Source organism: Eubalaena glacialis, chromosome 13, assembly GCF_028564815.1.
Source record: "Eubalaena glacialis isolate mEubGla1 chromosome 13, mEubGla1.1.hap2.+ XY, whole genome shotgun sequence".
In the NCBI taxonomy this organism is placed as follows: Eukaryota; Metazoa; Chordata; class Mammalia; order Artiodactyla; family Balaenidae; genus Eubalaena; species Eubalaena glacialis.
In genome coordinates, this window is record NC_083728.1 from 69012181 (window position 1) to 69035592 (window position 23412).

Sequence of the window (23412 nt, forward strand, 5' to 3'; positions counted from 1 at the left end):
TGGTGTCATTTATTTCCTGCTGTGTCTCAGCACCTAGAATAGTGCCCGGCATGTAGTGGGCACTCGATAAGCATTTCCTGGAGCGTGGTCTGCAGCAAACTCAAACTCATCTTGCAGGATATTTGGGGAATAAAGAGTCCTGGGCTCAAACAAGCTTGGGAAATATTGCATATTCTGATTCCCTCCCTCTTGGAGACTTATAAGAAACATTAATAAAGTAAAGGCTCTGAGAAGTTCTGCAGGGAGAAAAAACCTATTTAACTTTGGTTAATCCAGCGTGTCCCAGACACATTTGCGGGCATCTTTTTGTTGTCTGTGTAGCAACTCCTTAAATCCCTAAAATTACTGTCTCCTGGAATCTACTTTTGGGGATGCTGGTTTGTGCCATTGTTTTCATTTCAGAGCAAAATCCTTTGCTGATTATATGATGCCCTTGAGCCTAGTGTGCCTTAGAGAAAGCGTATATTACAATAGTTGGGTCCAGACTAATGACATTTAGCCGTTGTTTTAAGAAATGACCTGTCATTACTTTCAAATATACATTATAAAGTAAGATTAATGGGCAATGTGAACTAGGTTAATGGAAGAAAATTCCAAATCACGGTGGGATCCACATTGCGTTCTGTTTCACTAACCCTGGGTTTCCACAGCTGCAGCCCTATTGATATGTCAGGCCAGGTAATCTCTGCTGTGGAGGCTGTCATGTGCATTGTAGGATGTTTAGCAGCATCCCTGACCACTACCCACTAGATGCCAATGGCAGCCCCAAGTTGTGACAGCCAAAAGTGTCTCTAGACATTGTCAGATGTCCCCTGGGGGGGCAAAGTTGCCCCCAGGAGAGAACCACTGTTTTAAAGTAAAAACGCCTTAAATACAATGATATGATGGATCTAAAAAGTGAGGGTGCTTGAGTATTTGGTTTGATAAGGTTATAGATTTATTTGTGACTGGTTATTTTGCCTTGGTAAGGGGAGTGTTAGAAATGTGTCTAAAACGTTTATTTTTTTCTAAATATTTTAGTTGGTAGGGCTTGTGCATACTGTGTCTGAATTATCTGTGGGTTGTACAGTGAGGCTTTGTGACAGTTTAGCCCCAGAAGAGTTGGGTTACCTGGGTTCCATTCCCAACGTTGTCCTCCTAGAATCCCTTTATTGAAGAATCTTTGATGGCTCCCCTTTGCCTTTCCAGTGAAGCCCATACTCTTCACTAGGACCACCAGCCCCCCTGCCTTCCCCTGCCTCCCAGCTCGTTCCTGTCTGTCTTCCCCTCACAGCATGTTCCCGTCACACCAGGCTTCTTGTTCCTTGAACTTGCCGAGTTCCTCTCATCTCCAGGCCTTTGCACGTGCTGTTCCTCCGACTGAAATGCTCTTCCCTCTTCTCTTTATCAGACCAAATTATTTTCACCTGTCAGTGCTTGTTTAAAATTTTTTTTCAATTACTAAAATAAATGAAACAAATGCCCTCCCCCTAACCTTTATTCTCATGCCACTCTTGACACCTTACATTATGTGGAAATAAAGACAACAACTTTGGAAATGGACAGTTTTTATACAGACATCCTTGGTTAAATTTCATCAAGGAAATTTCCTCAAGGACTCCTTCCCTGATGTCCCAAACTAAGTCTCCCTTTTTATTTTATTTTATTTAAAAAATTTTTTAAATTTATTTTTGTCTGCGCTGGGTCTTCTTTGCTTCGTGCAGGCTTTCTCTAGTTGCAGCGAGCGGGGGCTACTCTTCATTGCGGTGCACGGGCTTCTCATTGTGGTGGCTTCTCTTGTTGTGGAGCACGGGCCCTACAGTGCGTGGGCTTCAGTAGTTGCAGCGCGTGGGCTCAGTAGTTGTGGCGCATGGGCGTAGTTGCTCTGCGGCATGTGGGATCTTCCCGGACCAGGGCTCTTACCCGTGTCCCCTGCATTGGCAGATGGATTCTTAACCACTGTGCCACCAGGGAAGTCCCTAAGTCTCCCTTTTTAAAAAAAAAAGTATTATTTTTTAATTGATGTACAGTTGATTTACAGTGTTGTGTTAGTTTCTGGTGTACAGCAAAGTGATTCAGCTGTATGTGTATATATATACTCTTCTTCAGATTCTTTTCCATTATAGGTTAAGTCTCCCTTTTTAAAGGACTTTTTAAAAGTCTCATGTTTTCCTCTCTTAGCATTTACCACAACAATAATCAAACCATTTTTTTTTTTTTAATCATTCAGGTACTTCCCATTCTTGGGAGTTAGGAGGTTTTTGTTGTTTATTTTAAAATTTATTTTATTTTTAATTTCTTTTTCAATTTTTAAAATTGAAGTATAGTTGATGTACAATATTTTATAAGTTACAGATGTACAATATAGTGGAGCTAAGTGTTTTGTTCGCTGCTGTAGGCATTCAGTGAATAGTTACTAAACATGTAAGTGTAATCTCATCAACGAGGATTTCAGCTCTCGAACTCCTAATGTTGGGGCCAGTGATTGACCTAGTATGGGCTCTGATCCCAGCCCTGGTGCCTGTAGTCCTTTGGGACTCAGCTTCCCTCTTGTTAAAACCATAGATGTGATGAAGATGTCTTGTGAAGCAGGGCCCTCCTGGTGGGTGGGTAGGCCGGCTGCTGTCTTGTTCACCAAGTCTGTCTGTCTTGCTGCCTTCTCCGCTTTCCTCCTAGGGTTCAGTGGCCTACGTCCCCCAGCAGGCCTGGATTCAGAATGTTTCTCTCCGAGAAAACATCCTTTTTGGACGCCAGCTACAGGAACGGTATTATAAGGCTGTGATAGAAGCCTGTGCCCTCCTCCCAGACCTGGAAATCCTGCCCAGTGGGGACCGGACAGAGATTGGTGAGAAGGTCAGTAGGCTTCAGCATGGCCCCCTGTATCAGTCAGCTATTGCTGTGTAACAAACAACTACAAAATCTGAATGGCTTATGATGTTAAACACTTACTCTCCTACTTATGGGTGAGTCGACTGTGACTGGTGACCCAGGCTGGGCTCAGCTGGGTGGCTCTGCTCCATGTTGCCGGCCAGCTCATCCTGGCTCCAGGCTGTGGGTTGGCTCAGGTCTGCCCCACGTGGCTTCTTGCTAGGGCCTAGGTGAGGGGGCAGCAGCTCCACAGGGGGAAGCTCTTCTAATGGCGGCAGCAGAAGCCCAAGAGAACAACAAAAAAAATGTGATGTCCCTTAAAGCACACTGTCCTTTCTACCCACAAAGCAAATCACTTGGTTGAGCCCAAAGACAAGGGACCAGGAAGTGCACTCTACCTTTGCAGTCATGTGACTTTGTCACATGACCAAGGGCACTATACAGGGAAGAGGGGTGTCAATGATTCAAATGTCCACAGTTCCTTTCAAAACTGTGATAATGGTAAAAATAATACAATAGCTAACACTTACTGAGTAATTACTATGAGCCAGGCACTGTGCTAAACATTTTATACGTATTTTGTCCTTACAGCAAGCCATGAGATGGGATTTACTGTTAACCCTATGTAATGGTTGAGGAAAAGGAGGCCAAAAGACTTGCCTGAGCCCCTTCCCACCTCAGGGCCTTTGCATGTGCTTTCCCCTCTGCCTGGCTGGCTCACTCGAGTGCCCCCTAGTGGTTACGTGTGTGCGCTCGGGGAGTGTGAATGTTCTACAGCTGCACCGAAGAGCTTTCCCATCCTTGCTTTTAGTTACAAGCCAGTGGCTCCACCAGCTTTGCTAGTTGGTGAATGATTTCTTTTATTTGAGGGAAATCTGCAGCTCCTTGGAAAGAAAAAACAAATTACTAGGGTTTTCTGGGTTTTCAAGTAGAAAAGGAGCCTGAGTTATTGGTAGTATAAGCAGAAAATAACTCAGTGAGAACTGAGTTTAAGGATACAAATGCATCTCCTGGAATCCAAGGGCTGGAATGTGGTGGGGCTCACAGGCAACCTGGGACAGGCAACCTGGTTCCTCCTCTGTCTTTTGTCTCTGCTTTTCTGCGCAGCTTTGTCCCTTTTTTTTCACAAGTGTCTGTTTCTGCCACTTGGAGACTCCTCACTTTCGCTGTTTAGGTCCCAGTACCAAATTCTGGAGGGAGAGGACATGATTGGCTTAGTTTGGGTCTGGTGTCTGCCCTGGGCCAACAAGCTGTGGCCAGAGGGACCCTCAAAATGAACCTGGCTGCCAGGACCCCACCTCAGAGCATGGAGAGGGTGGGCATCTCTTGGGAGAGGGGCTGGGCAGTTAGCCCATGTCCACTTTGATTCCAGCCAGATACGGAAGTCATGCTGGGTTATCTGTTGCAGGAGGGCTGTGTGGGCTGTGCGCCCTGGTTCAAATTAGAAAATGGTGCTCTTCCTGCCGGCAAGTGGGACACAGGCTGGATTGCAGCACCCCCAGGGCACAGCCTGCCTTGACTGTGTGGCTTCACCAGTGAGTGATCCAGAGTAAGAACCAGACTCCAAGATCAGGAGCCCTCCCTGTAGCTAGCACTGTTTGGTGCCACCAGCCTCCCTTTCCCAACTGTGCCGAGTGCCCTGCTCAGCAGTGCCCGGAGGCTCAGGTTTTCTCTTTGCCTGTTTTACAGTTGAGGCCGAACCCCCTGCCGGGACTTGAACCCACTTCGGAGCAGGCGTGATCTCACGCCTTTGCCGCCTGCTCCATCCGCGGGTGGCGGGTGCAGCCCTGAAGGGCCTCCGGCCACCGTCTCCTGCATCCCGAGCAGGTGGCCCCCTCTGTCTGTCTCTGCTTCCCAGGAGGCCCACCATTCTAACGTGTCTCTCCCCAGGGCGTGAACCTGTCTGGCGGCCAGAAGCAACGCGTGAGCCTGGCCCGGGCCGTGTATTGCGACTCCGACATCTACCTCTTTGACGATCCCCTCTCGGCAGTGGACGCCCACGTGGGGAAGCACATATTTGAAAACGTGGTTGGCCCCAAGGGGATGCTGAAGAATAAGGTACCTGCTGCACGGGTGGCTCGGGGTCTGGGTCTGGCCGTCACTCTTTGGTCAAGTCGCAGTGTGTCCCCTTTGGGATTCCTTAACTTAACTGGACTCGAGAACATGTTTCTAATCCTTCCCTTGGCAGCCTTCCCGGGACAGCCTTCTTGCTCTTGTCTTTATAGGCGGATGTCCTCGGCACTGACTGGAAGTCATTGCCTCCACTTGGCCAAAAGAAGACTCTCTTCCTGATTAAATAACGGGGGGTGGCTTCGCAGAGGGAAATCCCACCCCAAGATCCCCTGTCAGCAGGGAGGCTGCTTTCCCTTCCCTGCTGAGATGGCCATGGGCTAAGGGACAGAGGTTTGAGCAGGAAAACTGCCACCACACCTTAATGTGACAGGAAACAGTTCCTTTCCTCTTTTATTATTTTTTAATTTATTTGTTTAGGGGAATTATAGGGGAGGGAGGTTAACTGGCTCTTCCTCCCCCTCCCCCATTAAAAAAGTAAGACATGCCCATGGGAAAAATGTAGCAAATTCAGAAAACCACGAAGGAGAAAAACAAAAGCAGTTATGCATAATCCCCCCACTTAGAGATTTTTGTATTTCTTTCCAGTCTTTTTGCTGTGTATATAAGCTTTTTAATAGGATTATCACATCATGCCTAGATATAGTAAACCTCATGCCACTTAACGTGTTGTAAGCATTCCCATGCACACCACAAAAATTCTGTATAATTTTTAAATATTAAAAAAATTGTTTTTGCTGTTGTCAAAGTAACATATGTCTATAGTAACAAAACCAGAGAGTATGAAAGTATATGTAAAGTTACAAAAATGATTCTCCCTCATCCTGCAGCCCTAGCTCCTCTGCGGAAAGCAGGGGCCAGCAAATCTGGCCTGCTGCCTGTTTCTTGGGCAGCCCACCAGCTAAGGATGGTCTTTACGTTTTTAACTGCTTGGAGAAAACCTGAAGAAAAATATTTTGTGACAGGAAAATTGCATTAAACTTACATATCAGCTTCCATAAATAAAGCGTTATTGGATCACAGCCAGCCCATCTGTTTATGTCTTGTGTATGGCTGCCTTCAGACCTGGCAGCGACCAGAGGGCCCATAAAGCTGAAAATATTTACCATTTGACCGTTTAAGAAAAAGTTTGCCAACTTGTGTAAACAGTTTGATGAACATCCTCCCAAACTTTGAGATAGTCAGATAAAATGTATACACATGTACAAAACTCTGTACTCTTTTCGGGGAGGGAGAAACTTGAAAAAAATTCAGCTACTGCCTGCACATTTTTTGCAGCAGTGTCATTCTTTTATTCATCTACACATGCATGGTTCCCTCCTTCCCTCTTCTCCAGATCTTTGTTCAAAAATAACCTCCCCCATAACCCTTGTTAAAATTGCACCGCCCCTCACCACTTCGGTATCCCTTCCCCTTTGCTAATGTGTGCTCACCGTCCAGCACACAGTGTTTTACTTACGTCGGTCATTTCTCCCCCGACCCTGGAATCTGGGGCAGGAATCTTTGTTTCCTTCCCTGCTGCCCCCCGACCCCAGCTCCCGGCACATGCGTGTTGAATGAAAGCACGTGCGGATTGGAATGCTTCGGCACGCTTGCATCCCAGGCGCGTGTCCAGCCTCAGAGTTGAGATCTGTGTCCAGGTGGGCGGAGGGAGGCGGGGAATTTCCCTCTCGCGCGCATGCGCTGATGTGGCCGTGTCTCTGCCCGCAGACGCGGATCCTGGTCACGCACGGCATCAGCTACCTGCCCCAGGTGGATGTCATCATCGTCATGAGTGGTGGCAAGATCTCCGAGATGGGCTCCTACCAGGAGCTGCTGGCCCGGGACGGGGCCTTTGCCGAGTTCCTGCGCACGTACGCCAGCGCCGAACAGGAGCAGGGGGAGCCCGACGACGGTAGGGCCGCGCGGGGCTCCGGTGCGGGTGGTGCCTTGTCCAGCCCCAGTTGTCCCCTGGAGGTTCCCACCAACCGCCCTGGCAGCTCATCAGGGCATCAGATGGGGAGTTGGGCCAGGCCCCCTCAGGAACCATCTGGAAGGACTTTCAGGGCTGAAGTGAGAGGGGGCCCCAGTGCTTTATAGCCGGGTCAGCAGAGCTGGATGCAAGTCCCCACTCTTTTCTGCGATGAGGCTCTGTGCCTGTTGAGTTTCAGGGTCTTGGTGGCAAAAATGGAGGTAGTGATAATTACAGTCCTCCTGGCTCCCAAGAGGCTGTGAGAAGCCAATGGCATATGTGCCATAATCCAGGACAGATGTGAGGGTCATGAGGCCAAACGTGGTGGCTGAGCCTGCAGGCTGGAAGTTGGCAGGACCTGGCTTCGAACCCCAGCTGCTGCTCTTTCCAGCTGTGTGATGTCCGGCCGTTGCTGATAAAGCAGTGTAACAACAGAACCAACCTTCAGGCACTTGGTGTAGAATGAATGTGCTAGATTACTGGAGCCTTTGGCACGGTACCAATGACAGCTGCTGTTATTACTTCCCTGGGAAGAGTGCCCCTCTGATGTCCTCATGCACTTGGCATCTACCAGGTCCAGGTAGACCTGCCCGCTTCCCAGCCACCACACCCGCTCTGTCCTCCCAGGTCAGGACTCTGAGAGCAGGGATAGTCCCAGAGGCACGCTTTGAATTCTGGGCTGGGAGCTCACCCTGTCTTTATTTGAAGCAAATGGGGTGAGGCTTCTGAGAATCCTGTTCTCTCTCTTATTAGTTGGTTTAAAATTCAGGGAATTGGTTGGCAGCCTTTCCAGGCTCCCCTGTGTTTATGTCAGATTGGCATCTGGAATGGATCCTCTGCTGGTCCTCCTCGGAGCCTCAACCTGAGTTAATACGGAGAGAGAAGAGGTCACCTGATGCCTTTTCTGCTTTGGTTTCAGCTGTTGCTAAAAAGAGTGGAACTAAAGAGAGGTCACCTGTCCTACTCCGATCTCCCTCTTTCAGGAGCTAATTACAGACTCCCTGAGCCTCTGGGGTGTGTTTGTTACATGCTTAGTCCCCAAACAGGTCTCAGATTGGCTCTCCCCCGGGGTGGGGCTGCAGGACTGCCTCGTTGCACAACTCCTGTGGGCAGGGTTGTCATCGAGGTGTCTGTGATGTAAAGACACACAACAGCGAATGGTTGTTGACTACTTACTGGGGCTTCTGTCCTCGACAGGGGTTATCCTTTTGACTCCTCCTAACAACTTTTCATGAAAGAGGTAGGATTTGGTTCCCAGTTCACTGGTGAGGAAACTGAGGCTTAAAGAAGCTTGTCCCTTCTATGCCTGGGGCAGGCGGGTCCCTGTCCCTGTGAATGGGGCCAATCACTAAGAAAGCTATTTACTATTCATTGATTTAGTCATTCAGTAGGTGTTTACTGAGCACCTAATATGTGTTAAGCGCTTGTGTTATTTTCCTAGGGCTACTGTAACAGAGTACCATCAGCTGAGTAGCTTAAACAACAGAAATGCCTTTTCTCACAGATCTGGAGGCTGGAAGTCTGAGGTCAAGGTGTCAGCAGGGTTGGTCCCTTCTGAGGGCTGTGAGGGTTCCATGCCTGTCCCCCAGCTTCTGGTGGTTTGCTGGCAATCTCTGGCATTCCTTGGCTTGCAGAAGCATCACCCCAGTCTGCCCTCATCTTCACATGGTGTTCTTCTCCTTGTGGTGTTTCTATCTCCAAATCTCCCCTTCTTATGAGGACACCAGTTACATAGGATTAGGGTCCATCCTCATGAGCTCACCTGAACTTATTACATCTACAAAGACCTTATGTCCACGTACAGTCACATTCCGAGGTACTGGAGGTTAGGACTTCAGTATATGAATTTAGTTGGTGGGGGGAGTATAATTCAGCCCATAACAGTACCGTTCTAGGTTTTGAGGAGACAGAAGTGAACAAAATATAGGCAAATCCTGCCCTCGTGGAGCTCAGAATCTAGTGGGAGAGAAAGGCAGTAAGCAATCGGCAGATGAAGATGGTGTCATGCAGCATTAAGTGCTGTGAAGGAAAGCACGTAGGGTAATGGGCTGGGGAGTGATGGGGGTTCGGGCAACTCAGGCAGGGTGGTCAGGGAAGCCCTTTGTGGGGAACAGTGTTCTGACACAGGGAACAGCACAGGCCTCAGCCCGGCGTGAGCTCGGTCTGTTCAAGGAACAGAGAAGAGGCCAGTGTGGCCACACCGTGGTGGGCAAGGGACAGGGTGGGAGACAAGGCTGGCGGGGGTGTGGGTGGGTACCCTTCGGGGCCTTCAGGGTGAGGAGTTTGGGTTTTGTTCTCTGTGCAGCAGGAAGCCACTGAATGTCAGAAAGGGGAGGGCACACAGCAAGAGTGCACACCGTCATTCCTCTGTGTTAGAGTTTGCTGGAGTCCTCGTAGTTTTTAATAAGTCCCTTATTGAGATATAATTCACACACTGTACAATTCACCCAATTCAATGATTTAAAAAAAAAAAAATGCTAGTACTTTATTTGTGCAGCCATCACCGCGATCAATTTCAGAACATTTTCACCCCCCTCAAGGAAACCTCATACCCATTGGCAGTCACTCCCCATTTCCTCCCAGCCCTTCAAGTCCTAGGCAACCACTCATCTACTTTCTTTTTTTTCTTCCGGTTTTGAGACATAATTGACAAAGAGCACTGTGTAAATTTGAGGTGTTCAGCATGATGATTTGACTTACATACATCCTGAAATGATGACCACAATAAGTTTAGTGAACATCTGTCATCTCATATAGATATGAAATTAAAGAAATAGAAAAAAATTTTTGTCCTTGTGATGAGAACTCTTAGTACTTACTCTCTTAACAAATTTCATATGTACACACAGCAGTTTTAATTATATTAATCATGTACGTTATATTTCTAGTACTTATTTGTCTTATAACTGGCAGTTAGTACCTTTTGGCTACCTTCATCCAATTCCTCCTCCCCGCCTCCACCTCTGGTGACCACAAATCTGATCTGTTTTTCTCTTTTGGTTTTTTTTGACGTATAATTTACCTGCAACACTGTGCTAGTTCCTGGTGCACAATATAGTGATTTGATATTTCTATACATCACAAAACGACCGCCACACAAGTCTGCTTTCTGTATAGATTTGTCTTACTCTGAACATTTCATATAAACAGAATTCTTTAACGTGGTCTTTTGTGACTGGCTTCTCTCACTTTGCCTGATGTTTCCAAGGTCTGTCTGTGGTAGCTTGCATCAGCACTTCATTTCTTCTGATTGTTGAATTGTGGACACGCAACGTTTCATTCATCAGCTGATGAGCATTCGAGCTGTTTCCACTTTTTGTCTATTATGAATAGTGCTGCTACAAACCCTAGGGGTTTTAAAAGAAAAGTATTTTCTTTTGCCAGTGCAAGATAGCTGACGCTCCCTCCAGCATTTAAACTCCAGGTTGGAATGAGTTTCTACATGTTCATGCTCCTGTGGTTGGAAGGTTCTGCTGTAAGTCTAAGCTGCTTTCCTCTTGCTGCAGAGTCTCCTTCCTCGGATTGTCTCTTAGCCCAAGTCAAGCCAAGGTCACACGATGGGTGGTGGCAACTTCAAGATCACTGTATTTCACCGGCCTGCTTGGTGGGCTGCATTTAGGCAAAAATAACCCTCTATGCTTTCTAAAGTGACGTGTGTGGGTTTATCTGAATCTTTTTCCCAGAATGAGGTCTCTCTCTCCCCTTTCTATCCAGCTGAGCAGGGACTGTCCTTATATCTTGTTGAGTTTTTTCCCTTCCCTTCCTCCCCAGCCGCCCGCATATCCAAAGCAGGTTATGCAGAATATGGAATGCTGCCAGTTAAAAAAATTTTTTTGTGTGCACGTCAGCACTTAATTTAGTGGTGAAAATACCATCCACCACCCTAGCACCACTGTGGGGTTATTTCCCCAGTTCAGCCACCCAGCCCCAAGCTGGGCAGGTCACAGAGGTCCTCTGCCCGTGGGTCTAAAAATCAAACGCCCTCCCCCCTTTCTTTCCACCTCTGTGGAGGGGCCCCGGCGATAAGGCTTGGCGTCAGGGTCCAGTCTTGCTCAGCTGTAGTCATCTCTGAGTGCCAGTGACCTTGGATTTGTTTGAACCACATTTTTGGCTCCTTCTAAAGGGAAACTTTTGTTTCCTCATTGGATTAATCAGGTGTTTTTTAGAACACGCAGGCTGAAGGACAAGTGTTTGCTGTGAGGGGATTCTTTCTCCCTGGGATGGGGAATAGGAGCTAAGCTTGGGGTTAGGGGAGACTGACCCCTCCCCAGGGATATGCATGATCCTGTTTCTAGGATACTTTTTGTTTGTTGGTTTTGGTTGCAAAGAGAGTTACAAAGTAGTTCATTAACCCTTGTACTTGGAAGGTATAGAACATTTTTATTTTCTCTGGTTTCTTTATTAGGAACCTAAAACCTAGCATGGCGGTTTTCAGTAGAGAACATTTGTGCCTTCCGGGGACACTTGGCAGTGTCTGGAGACATGTTTGGTTGTCCCAGTGTGGGTGGAGGGGGACGCTCCTGGCATCTAGTCGGGAGAGAGCAGGGATGCTGCTAAACAACCTGCAGTGCACGGGGCAACCCCCTCTGTCCCCCAGGAGCGGAGAATCACCCAGCCCACGATGTCAGTAGAGCCGAGGGTGTGAAAGCCGCTCTGCTTTGACTTCTCTCTGTCCAGGTTCTTCCCTTGTCATCTTGGGAGAAAGACTTTGATTCCAACGACCTGGCTGCTTTTCAGAACCATATTCGAGACATCTCTCAACCTTGTCACTCATTTTTTTCCCTTTTTCAGATTTTTTGGGGATTTTTTTTTTTTTTTACCTGATTATAAAATCAATATGTGCTCCGTGTAGACAATGGCAAAGTGTAGAAAAGCTCCAAGAACCAGCAAAAAGAACATCCTTCTGTTCTTGCACTGCCCAGAGGGGAACTGCGTTGGCATTTGGCCTCTTTCCCACCTGTCTTTCTAGCCCAGGACCTTTTCCCGGAGAAGAGTAGGGTCCTAGGGTGTGCTTTTGTCATCAGTTCTCCTGTCCCTCTTTTGTTTCTTAACGTCAGGTCCCAGGCACCTCCCCATGTGGCAGAAGTCGGTTGTAAGCACCGAACGGCAGCTGGAGAGTCTGTCAGACAGATGGGACATTCCTCCCCGCTGCCCTCAGTGTCCGTGTTTCTTCCCCTTTTGAGTCTGAAGAACTTGCAGGGCCGAGGCGGGAGGATAGGGCTGGGAGATGTAGCCGATCGATTCCGTTTTTGGTCAAAAACCAGCCGTTGACTGTAAAACAGTGACTTGAATTCTTCCCTCAAGGGGGAGGCTTGCCTGCTGGCTCTTGCCCAAGCTGAGTTCCAGAACCTTCTTGAGAATAAACAGCGAGACTGAGAGGTGCCCGCCTTGAGGGTCAGTGGCTGGCTGAACACACGGCCCGGGCAGCGCTTATGTGGTTCAAGGGCTGGGGTGGCGCCTGGCTTACTAGTATCACAGGCCCATCCCTGGTGCTTAGAAGCACTCAAAGAAGAGTTATTGGGTTGCAAGTTTTATGTCTTTGCTTCTTAATTATTTTATAGCACCCTCCCTCTCCCCACCATTCATATTTTCTCCTTACCCTGCTTTATTTTTCTTTGTAGCATTTAACACTGCCTAACAGTATATTCTGGATCTACTACTTGATTATCTCTTTTTCTCCCTTGGAATTTAAGCTCCATGAAGGTTTTTTGGTCACCTCTGTATCCCCAGGGCTGAGAACAGTGCCTGGCGCATAGTGGATACTCAGGAAATGTGTTAAATAAGTGACTGAATGAGTTGCATCTTGATTGTTCAAGGCATGCCCTGCGTAACCATCGGACATTAACACATCTGTGTATACATCCCAGATTGGAAAGAACCATGAGCTGATATTGCCCATTTCTCTCAGGGCTGGTTTAGAAACTACCTTTGTGGGTTCAGGCTAGGAGATGGCACCACTGTGGCCGATATTGTGCCCCCCTCTGGCATTGGAAGGTCGGCTCTGCTCGTTCACTTGGCCATTCATTTGTTAATCCGTCCATCTGCTTATCTGCTGTGTGCCACGGGGACATCTGGTACATGAGCCACCATATGAAATGGTGCCCCTTGGATTGTGCAGTGCACATCCTGTACAACCCCACATGGCCATCGGATGCACCAGGTGCTGGGAGTAGAGTGGTAGATAAGACCTAGGAATGGTCTCCAGAGCTCACAGTATGATGGGGGAGACAAACACTAAATAATCAAGGACATCATCGTGCTAAATGCGGTGCTGGAGGCGAGCCTGGGGAGCTGGAAGAACCCTGAGATGGGGTCCCCGTCCCAGCCTGGGGGGTCCAAGATGATATCTAAGCCAAGTCACCTCCTCTTCCCCCTTCTCTCCACGTGGAGCTGGCTCAGAGCAAGGTGCTCATGTCCTTGAAGAAGCAGAGGCTGTGGGCTGGTGAGAGGCCTGTGCCATCTCCCAGCTGGCACGCCTGCCCTGCGCTCTGTAATACTTTCTCTCTCTCCCTCTGGTGCCCGGAAAACAGGCGTGAAGACAGAAGGTCTGTCTGCATTTTTCTAGCTCTCTTTATGTTTGAACACTTGCAGCTTTTAGAGTAGGGGGCTGGCCCAGGCACTGTACTTGTCAGGGATGCGCCCAGAACACGTGGGATGGGGAAACCGAGGCACAAATGCAGCAGGTCCCTCAGCTGTCCTTGCCCCTCACCCTTAAGGAAAGACATTCATCCAACCCCTCTGGGCATTAAAGTGGGGGAACTCAAGGATAGGGAGTCTTACCTTGGTACTTAACGCTTTCTTGGGTCTTGTGAATTCCCAGGCACCAATGTGATGGATGAGGAGGAAGGTCAGTGACAGCGGGGTTGGAGTTGGCTGTGCTTGCAGAATGAGGCTGCAGATGGACTTGTCCTGCTGCTGCATGCCTGGGAAGGGACCCTTGAATGTCTGCCTTTCCATCCCTTTCCATCATTCATCCAGCATTTATTGGGCACCTGCTCTGTGCCTGGCTTTGTGGTTGGCCCTTGTGGATACAGTTCGAATCTCCAGATTTCTTACAGGCCGGCTGAGTGACCTTGGCTAAGCTTTACCATCTTTGCAGGTCAAATGACCATGACCAGCATGCCTTGAAGGAGATCCTGGTTGCGAAATGCCTGGCACACAGTAGGTGGATGATGAATGGTAACAGTTTGATTTTAACGACCCCACCCATACCTCCTGGGCATGATCAAGACCCAGGCAGGCCAAGACAGCACCAGGGTGATGGCTTCCTGATGGAGTAGCTGCCAGGTGGCTGGGGCACCGGAGGTGGGATGTTTCTAGAAGAACTTCAGCAGGAAAGGCTGCCCTGGCTCCCTCTGGTGACAGAAAAGTGTGAACTGGCCACCAGAGCAGACCCATCCCTCCTGTCTTCCGTAACCGGCACGTGTGGCTGAGGGTCCAGACAGAGGCCCCTTTTGGAAGCCACAGGAGCCAACTCCAGCCAGTTAAACAAGGGTGTTTACAGGCAGCTCAGAAATCAAAGGCAAAACTGAACAAGCAGGACTCAGGCAGTGGGAACTCTGGGCATGAGACTCCTTTAGGACAGAGCAGTTGGGCAGATCTTTGGTCCTGGGGCCACCGACGGCTGAAAGTGCCGGGGGGAGGGGTTCTGATAGGCTGGCCTTGGGCAGGTTCCCCCTTGGCTGGGGAGCCTGGGCATCCTGGCAGACAGGCCTGGGAGACTCGGGGGGATGGGGACTAAGCCCCTGCAAATTATGGCGTGGTGCAGCACACATGTTCGGTTCCCCTCCTAGGACTCTTCTGTCCCTCCCTTGCAGACGAGAATTTTCCAGCTGCCCCAGTTGGTGTATCACCTGTGGGCTAATTGGGTGGAGAAGACGGGGAGGCAGCCATGGAGGCCACTGTGGGGGCCTCTACTGTGTGGGAAGCAGGAGGAGGAGGGAAGGTTGAGGCTCCCAGAGGGCCCCTGGGCAGCTGTGCAGGACAGAGGGCTCTCTGAAGCACCCGCCGCAGGACAGGTGTCTCTGGGAGTGTTTTAAAGCATCCCCATCCCTGCACAGAGCAAGACAGTCAAGGCCGGGCTTGGGCCCCAGTGCTGTGCATGTATATGAGCACTGTCTGCATGCGGCTGCATGGGAAGTCCTGCTTGTTATCACTCTTCTGTTTGTTTTAGGCTTTTTTTCCAATTAAAAAAAAAGATGCTGATATTTAAGGAAACATTTAAAGCAGTGATTCTCAATCCTGGCTGTGCCCCAGAATTATCTATGGGACATGTTTTAAAATGCAGATATAACAGTAAGCGCCTCATCAGCATCTTACATTTACCGAGCACCAGGCACAACCTCATTTCGTCCTCCCGCTAATGAGGGTGGGTGCTGTTGTTGCTCCCATTTTGCAGATGTGGAAGTTGAGGCTCAGAGAGGTTCATTGCTTCCGCAGTACCCACAGCTGGGAAGTGAGAGAACACTTCCCACACGTCCCAGCTACCTGACTGTGCTCTCAGCCTGGGGGTTGGCCTCCCTGGCAGAGTCAGTGCAGGGACCTGGCTGGCCCAGGGCATCCTGGGTGATTCATTCACAGCCAAGATTGAGAATCACCAGCTCAGAGCTCCTCCCATCAACCCAGGAATGACCCCCAGCCCTGGTTCCCTTCCATCTTCTGTTTCTTCCTGTGGCTGTCGCCTGAGAGAGCCTGCCTTTCTGGATTCTGCTTTAATTCATGTCACATCAGCATGTTCTCAGGGTCACTGCTGGCTGCGTATTTATCCCCTCATATAACTTCTGTCCTGCATCCCCTCCTCTTCTGGGGTCAGTCCTTTGGACCCCTACCTTATGCTTCTCTCTCCTGCTTTCTCTGTCCTGGCACCAAAGAGTGAGGAAATCAGTGCAAAGTGAGCGGTAATAAATGTATCACTGAGTTGTTGGAAGATTAAAGGAGAGACTGTATTTCAGCACAGCACAGTGGCTGATGATAAATGTTAGCCACTGTTCTTAAGGTGACGGTGATCATTGTTGATGCTGGGCGGATACTTCCTGGGATTGGGGCAGATATCCGGCTGGTATGGTGCCCCGTGGTGGCTGTATCAGTTGTTGAAGTGTTGAAATAGTTCCTTATTACTGGAAAAACAGCCACTGCCCTAGCAATCCCAGGTACCCCTTACCCTGATCTTCAGGCCCTCCCCTTGATCCGGCAACCAGAGGGTTAACTCTTGGCTGGGGGCATCTGGGACTCTAGTGTCTGATGCCCTTGTCAAAACTGGTTGTCATTTATTTTGGGTTTCACCCTTGTTTGGGATGCTTGGGGACCAGAGGACTGTGCCCTTTCCCCTGAGTGGTTCACTGTGTCCTGGCTCCATTATCCGAGCTTCACACAGCACAGATGCCATCACCAGAACTGGATTTTACTGGTCGCTGCTGGCACAGGGCACTTGCTCGGGCCCAGGGCCCTTGAGACGGTTGCAAAGCACCATCCCTGCCCCAAGGAAGCTGGCTCCAATATCTCCTGCAGCCCAGCTGGGCAGCCTGTCCGTGGCTGCAGCAAAGCAGGTCTTGCTTTCTGAGCTTCCGGGAGGCCAGGTTATCTGCCATCTCCCCCCACAGTGACAGGTTTTGGTGTCCAGCTCTGAAAGCCACGATTCCCCCTCCCCGCTTCTGCCAGGCTTAGCAGGTGTTGGCAGGCCAGGGAAGGAGGTGAAGCAGGTGGAGAACGGCATGCTGGTGACGGACGCTGCGGGGAAGCAACTGCAGAGGTAAGGCGGGGGGGTGGGGGTGGGGACACCCTGGGGATTCTCCCGGCATCACGTTTCTGCCCCCTGCCTGGGGGGGGAGAGGAGGGAGAAGGGTGCCCGCGGCGAGGCTCACCTACCAAAAAAGGCTTTCAGCTTCTGCCTCCCTCCCAAATCCTTGGGGGGGGGACTTCACTTCCCAGGAAACAGAGGCCCAAAGGGGAAGCCTGGTTCTGTTCCTGCGAGGCGGCACGGCTCACACAGGCCTCACGATTTACCCATCCGTCTGCGCTTCTGACACTCAAGCTCCCTACATGGTGTGGCTCTTTTGCTCAAGTCACGCAGAGGGGCCTGGAACGTTCAGGCTTTAAGAACCAGCAGCTGATTCAAAATAGAGTAATAGTGACGGCTGCGTTTTATGTCCTGTTAGGAGCCAGGCACAGTGCCAAGACCTGTACGGTCTGTGGACCTGGAGGTAGTTACTGTCATCTTCCCATTTTACGGGTGAACAAACTGAGAGCTGTCCATAGGTCATGCAGCTGCAGAGAAGCTGAGCTTGAATTTGAACCCGAGTTCGGCCTCTGAGCTAGTGCTCCTAAGTTCTACACTTCGGTGCTTTAAAGAAGGTTGCTTTTGGTTAGATCATTGGGTATTTGGAGGAGCGGCATTAACCTCCCTGTGCCTCAGTTTCCTCAGTTGTCAAATAGGGTCTTTGGTGCACTCACCTTGTAGGGTTGTAGGAAGGCTTGTGTGATTCGCTGCCTGTGAAGCCATCAGCACTCAGTAAATGCCACTCAGTTATTATTTGGGTGAGCTGGGGCCGCCTGGGGTTACTTCTTTTGGGGTGGGGGGATTTCACAGAAATGGGCTGGGAAGGAAATTGGCACAAGCATCTGTGCCCCTCAGAACCCTGCCCATGGTCCCCTCCTGGGCCTGGCTTTGTATCATACACGAGAGGTGGACATACTTCCTTCCTTCTCTGCTGGCGCACCAGTCCCGGTGGTGAGCTCGGCGTGTGTGTGTGTGTAAAGCACTTAGAACAGTGCCTTGCCCGGAGTCAGCCGGGGGGTGAGGGGACACTGCCCCGGTCTGTGCAGGCGGCCAGCATAATCAATCTAAGAATTAGCTGAGATGAGGCAGGCGCCTGCAGGCTGTCCTGGGACGTAGGGGCAGGTGACTGCGAGAGAGAGCCACAGGTGGACTGAGCAGAAACACACAGAACACTGGGTATTCGTTTTCCATTGCTACATAGCAAAGGATCACAAGCTTAGCGGTTTGTCATCTCAGTTTCTATGGGTCGAGGCGTCCAGGCACAGCTTAGCTGGCTCCTCTGCTCAGGGTCTCTCACAAGCTGTAACCAAGGCATTGGCCAGGCTGGGGTCTCAGCTAAAGGCTTGGCTGGGGAAGGGTCGGCTTCCAAGCTCACGTGGCTGTCGGCAGGACTCAGTTTCTCAGTTCCTAACTGGCCACAGCCTGGAGCACCCCTCCATTCCCAGCTCCGTGGGCTTCTCCAACCTCCACACTCGCTTCATCAAGGCAGGCAAACCAAGAAGGCAGTAGAGTTGATGACCAAGGTGGAAGTCGTACCCCATCCCTTTGCTTGTGTAGGTCTGAGCCGTGTACGTGTACACACACACACACACACACACACCCCCCCATGTCATTCCCCAAGCATATACCAAGAAGGCAGTAGAGTTGACGACCAAGGTGGAAGTCGTACCCCATCCCTTTGCTTGTGTAGGTCTGAGCCGTGTACGTACACACACACACACACACACACACACACACACACACACACACACACACACACACACACACACACACACACACACACACACACACACACACACACACACACACCCATGTCATTCCCCAAGCATATACCTCCTCAGGGAAAGAGACTGCCCCAGGGAGGAAAGCGCTCTAGCGGTGGGCAGGAAATGCTTTCTGAATAAAGTCCGCATAAAGGACCGGTTCTTCCATGGGGCCCTGAGGCCAGACCCTTCCCCTCTCGGGGTCACCTATGTAAAATCAGAAGGGTGAACTAGTTTGGTGCTTTGGGGGCCCACCTCTGCCCAGGGCCACCATGCGGTTGACGCCGGTGTGCCTTGCTTCCCCAGACAGCTCAGCAGCTCCTCCTACAGCGGGGATGTCAGCCGGCACCACACCAGCACCGCAGAGCTGCAGAAGCCCGGGCCCGTGGAGGAGGACACCTGGAAGCTGATGGAGGCAGACAAGGCTCAGACTGGGCAGGTGAGGGCGACGGCCCGCGTCGCTGTGCGTCCGTGGGGGCTGGGCCCTGTGCGGAGTGCTGGGGTCGTCTTAATTCATGTCTTCCTCACAAGGAGCCTCGAAAGGTACTGTTTTAAGGGCCGGAAACCAGACCGGAGGGCCTAGGTGACTTGCCCCAGGTCACAGCTGGTGCGTGACAGAGCTGGGATTTGAACCCGGCACTCAGACTCCAGGGTTGGTATCTGTAGTCTCTGCCGTCCTGACCACTGCCTCCTTTGAGCAGCTGGGGCCCTTGTTAGCCGTAGGTGACCCAGATGCCTTAAATCAGGGCTTCCCACCCCACGGGGTTCAGTTGTGTGTGCCTTGGTTTCAGGTCATCACAGACTCAGCCCTATAGAACATTAATTATGTAGTCAGAAAAAATTGTTTTTCACTTTTTGATTTCTATTTTTGCCCTTATGATTACAGGCAGATCCTGTTTTATTGTGCTTTGCTTTATTGCACTTAACAAATACTGCATTTTTTACAAATTGGAGGTTTATGGCAATCCTGTGTTGGACACTGGTGCCATTTTTCCAGCAGCATTTGCTCACTTTGTGTCTCTTTGCCACATTTGGTAGTTCTTGGAATATTTCAAACTTTTTCATTAGTATTATAATTTGTTGTTATTACTATATAAAATATTATATTGGTTATTATTATACTGTATTAACATTATATTATGGTATCTGTGATCTTGGATGTTACTACTACAACTCACTGAAGGCCCAGATGATGGTTAGCATTTTTTAGCAATCAAGTATTTTTTAAATTCAGGTATGTACATTGTTTTTTTAGACATAATGCTATTGCACACTTAATAGACTACAGTATAGTGTAAACATAACTTTTATATGCACTAGGAAACTGGAAAATTCATGTGACTCACTTTATTGCGATATTTGCTTTATTGCAGCAGTCTGGAACCAAACCCATAATGTCTCTGAGGTGTGCCTGTATGTCAGTGAGAAAGTCTCGGCTGGGGTTTTGTCTTTAATACCTGTCTTAGTCCCTTTGGGCTGCTGTAACAGAAGACCATGGTAGAGGTGGCTTAGAAATGACATACGTTGGGGACTTCCCTGGCAGTCCAGTGGTTAAGACTTCATGTTCCAATGCAGGGGATGTGGGTTCAATCTCTGGTCGGGGAGCTAAGATCCCACAAGCCTTGGGGCCAAAAAACCAAAACGTAAAACAGAAGCAATACTGTAACAAATTCAGTAAAGACTTTAAAAATGTTGCACATCAAAAAAGAAAGAAAGAAAAATGACATACATTTATCGCTCATAATTCTGGATGCTGGCAAGTCAAAAATCATGGCACCAGCAGATTCAGTGTCTAATGAGATCTTCCTGGTTCATAAATGGCCATCTTCTTGCTGTGTCCTCACATGACAGAAGGGATGAGGGAGCTCGCTGGGGCCCCTTTTATAAGGGCACTAATCCCATTTATGAGGACTCCACCTTCATGGCCTAATTGCCTCTCAAAGGCCCCACCTCCTAATACTGTCACATGGAGGTGGGGGGATTAGGATTTCAACTTACAAATTCGGGAGGAGACACAAACATTCTGTCTATAGCAGTAACAATCACAAACTTCTCTTTGTAACAAGGAGAGCAGGTTTCAAGCTCTTGTTTTACTGTGTTTGTTTTTTTTTTTTAATTAATTAATTTATTTATTTATTTATTTTTGGCTGTGTTGGGTCTTCGTTTATGTGCGAGGGCTTTCTTTAGTTGCGGCGAGCGGGGGCCACTCTTCATCGCGGTGCGCGGGCCTCTCACTATCACGGCCTCTCTTGTTGCAGAGCACAGGCTCCAGACGCGCAGGCTCAGTAGTTGTGGCTCACGGGCCCAGTTGCTCCGTGGCATGTGGGATCTTCCCAGACCAGGGCTCGAACCCGTGTCCCCTGCATTGGCAGGCAGATTCTCAACCACTGCGCCACCAGGGAAGCCCTTTACTGTGTTTTTTAATGATCATCTGTTTTGGGCAAGTGTCAATTTTCTGTTTATGGTAGTGATGCAAAGTTTATTTTTAAAATTAAAGTGGTCTTTTTTTTTTTTTTTAATAGGGAGTAGTGTTTTAAAAATAAGTTTAAAAAAAGTACACAAATAAAAACGAACCTATGAAAGGTGATACGGGAACGAGCAAGGTTGGGGCACTGTTCTCTCAGATCTACCTGGACACATCCAGAATTTCCCGGGCCCTCTGTTTCCAGCTCCTTACCTCATCTAGGTCACACCTGTGTCTGGGGGCAGAGGTGGCTGTAGGGTGTTTTCCTCCCTTGCTCTTAGTGACCCTCCAGGGAGCCAGAGAAATGACCTAGAATCAAGGACTTGAGAAGGAAGGGCCAGAGGTGCCAGGCCCATTTAATCCTCACTTAATCCGCACACCACCCAGAGCAGGTGCGTCCTGCCAGTATCCGCATTCTACATGCAAGGAAAACAAAGACCTGGGGGCTTGTAACTTGCCAAAGTCTGAACAGGAGCGGAGCTGGGCTCAGCCCACCCCAGTCACTTCTGTCTCCCATGCCCACCTTGTTCCTCTGCTCATGAGGGAGGGTCCCAAGTCCTGCAGAGCAACTCGGGGTCAGCAGGCAGCTCAGCTGCATGAGGGGGCCAGGTGGTGAGATAAACACGTTCTTTATTCTTACACCCCCTCCCCACTCTTTCAGTTTGAAGAACAGAGACTTGGAAAATAAAAATCAAAAGGAAACACTCAGCTATACCTTGGACCTCTGTTCTTCCACCTGCTTCCTTTTAACCAGACTGCACCTCAAGCAGATGATGTTTATGACCCAAAATTCAGCATAAAAAGCCTGATGTGACAATGAGCACACACACAGGGAAAGATACCTGGAGTTTGTTGAAACCACGCCAAGCGGGTTGGGTGTGGGACTCGCCCAAAGCACATTGTCCCTGTCTATGGTGTTCAGCCACCCTTTGAGTGGCTACACGTAATTACATAGCCCCCATGCTGGGCTCCATAGGGATATAGGAGTGAAAGAAGCCCCCAGCTGTCACCTGGTGGAGTTGGGGAACGGGCTGAGCAATGGGAGGCCAGTTGCGATTGGGAGGAATTGGTGTTGGGTGTTCAGAGGACTGGGGCTGGGGGGGATGTGACACTTGGTCGTGGGTGCTAGGCAACACGTCCCATCTTCCCATTTTCTTCAGACTCTTTGATGGCTTCCTGATGGTCCTGGAGTAAAAATCGGAATCCTGGACAGGATCTCTCAGGCCCTGTGTGGTCTGGCCACTCCCTGTTCTTCAGCCTCATGTTGCTCCAGCCATCCTTTCCTCCTTTCAGGTTCCCTTCTACGTCAGGGCCTTTGCACATGCTGGTCCCTCCGCCTGGAGTGCCTTTTTTCCATTTTCACCTGGTTAATTCTTTGATGTCCCTTCCTTAGGGAGAACCTCCTCTGATACCTCCCCACCCTGGGTTAGGTCAGGATGCCCAGTTTTATACTCGTATGAAATCATGTACCACTTCCAGCCCTTCTCTGGGATTATGCATTTATCTGGGCAATGATTTGATGAAAGCCTGTCTTGCCGCTTGACTGGAAGCTCCATGAGGGCAGAAACCTTGACTTTGCTGCTGATGACTTCTTTGCCGAGGAACTAAGGGGGAGGGGGTCGTAGGCATGAGCACAGGTTAGGGGGCTGGACCACAGGGTCTGTTGAAGTTCCTGACCTTGGGTGGGCATGGCTGGTGGGTGCATTCTGTAAGATGCCTTCTCTCCCTGGTCTCAGGTCAAGCTCTCCGTGTACTGGGACTACATGAAGGCGATAGGACTTTTCATCTCCTTTCTGAGCATCTTCCTTTTCCTGTGTAACCACGTTGCTTCCCTGGCCTCTAACTATTGGCTCAGTCTCTGGACTGATGACCCCATCGTCAATGGGACCCAGGAGCACACGAAAGTCCGGCTGAGCATCTATGGAGCCCTGGGCATTTCTCAAGGTGCGCCTCCCTGCCCCCCACCTGCTGTTGGCACTTGGAGCCACTTCCATGTCTTGTTACAGGATTGAGTCCCCCAACTTGTCAAGGTTTTGCAGACCCACAAACCAAACACACATGAATAGTAACTATCACATAATAGACACTGAGGTATTTGTAGAATGAATGTTTCTCAAATGCTCTGTTTCGTGTGACCCTAGGAGACAGAGGGGAGGGGAGCTCCAATGTGCCCATTTTACAGATGAGGAAAGTTGAGAAATAGAAGGCGACCAAGGGCCCTTGCCCCTCGTTGTTCTGGCAGGGTGATGGTGTTTCTGTAAAGTCTTATTTGTGGACTTTTGCCTGCTGCCTAAAGGTGGGAATTAGATTATACTAGTGGTTCATAATGCAGGCAGTGTTGTCCTCAGAGGACATTTAGCAATATCTAGCGATACTTAGAGTTGTCACAGCTTCAGAGTAGGGGTGGGTGCTACTGGCATCTAGAGGCCGGGAATGTTGCTAAACATCCTGCAGTGCACAGCACAGCCTCCACAGCAGAGGATGTTCCAGCCCCAGATGTTAATAGTGAAGAAGGTGAGAAATCCTGCATATACCCTTCCTG

At 49.6% G+C, this 23412-nt stretch overlaps 1 protein-coding gene across 2 annotated transcripts in view; it reads left to right on the top strand.

Moving 5' to 3' along the window:
* The window catches only part of ABCC1 (ATP binding cassette subfamily C member 1 (ABCC1 blood group)), a 131537-nt gene that overhangs the window by 91584 nt on the left and 16541 nt on the right, over positions 1-23412 (top strand). For both annotated transcript variants that reach the window (XR_009703455.1, XM_061209642.1), the window contains exons 17-22: positions 2656-2832; positions 4738-4905; positions 6628-6811; positions 16526-16616; positions 18713-18845; positions 22607-22814. Coding sequence is in view for 1 of the 2 variants with exons in the window: in XM_061209642.1 (XP_061065625.1) it covers positions 2656-2832; positions 4738-4905; positions 6628-6811; positions 16526-16616; positions 18713-18845; positions 22607-22814 (961 nt within the window). In the remaining variant the exon portion in view is untranslated. The remainder of the gene's footprint in view (positions 1-2655; positions 2833-4737; positions 4906-6627; positions 6812-16525; positions 16617-18712; positions 18846-22606; positions 22815-23412) is intronic.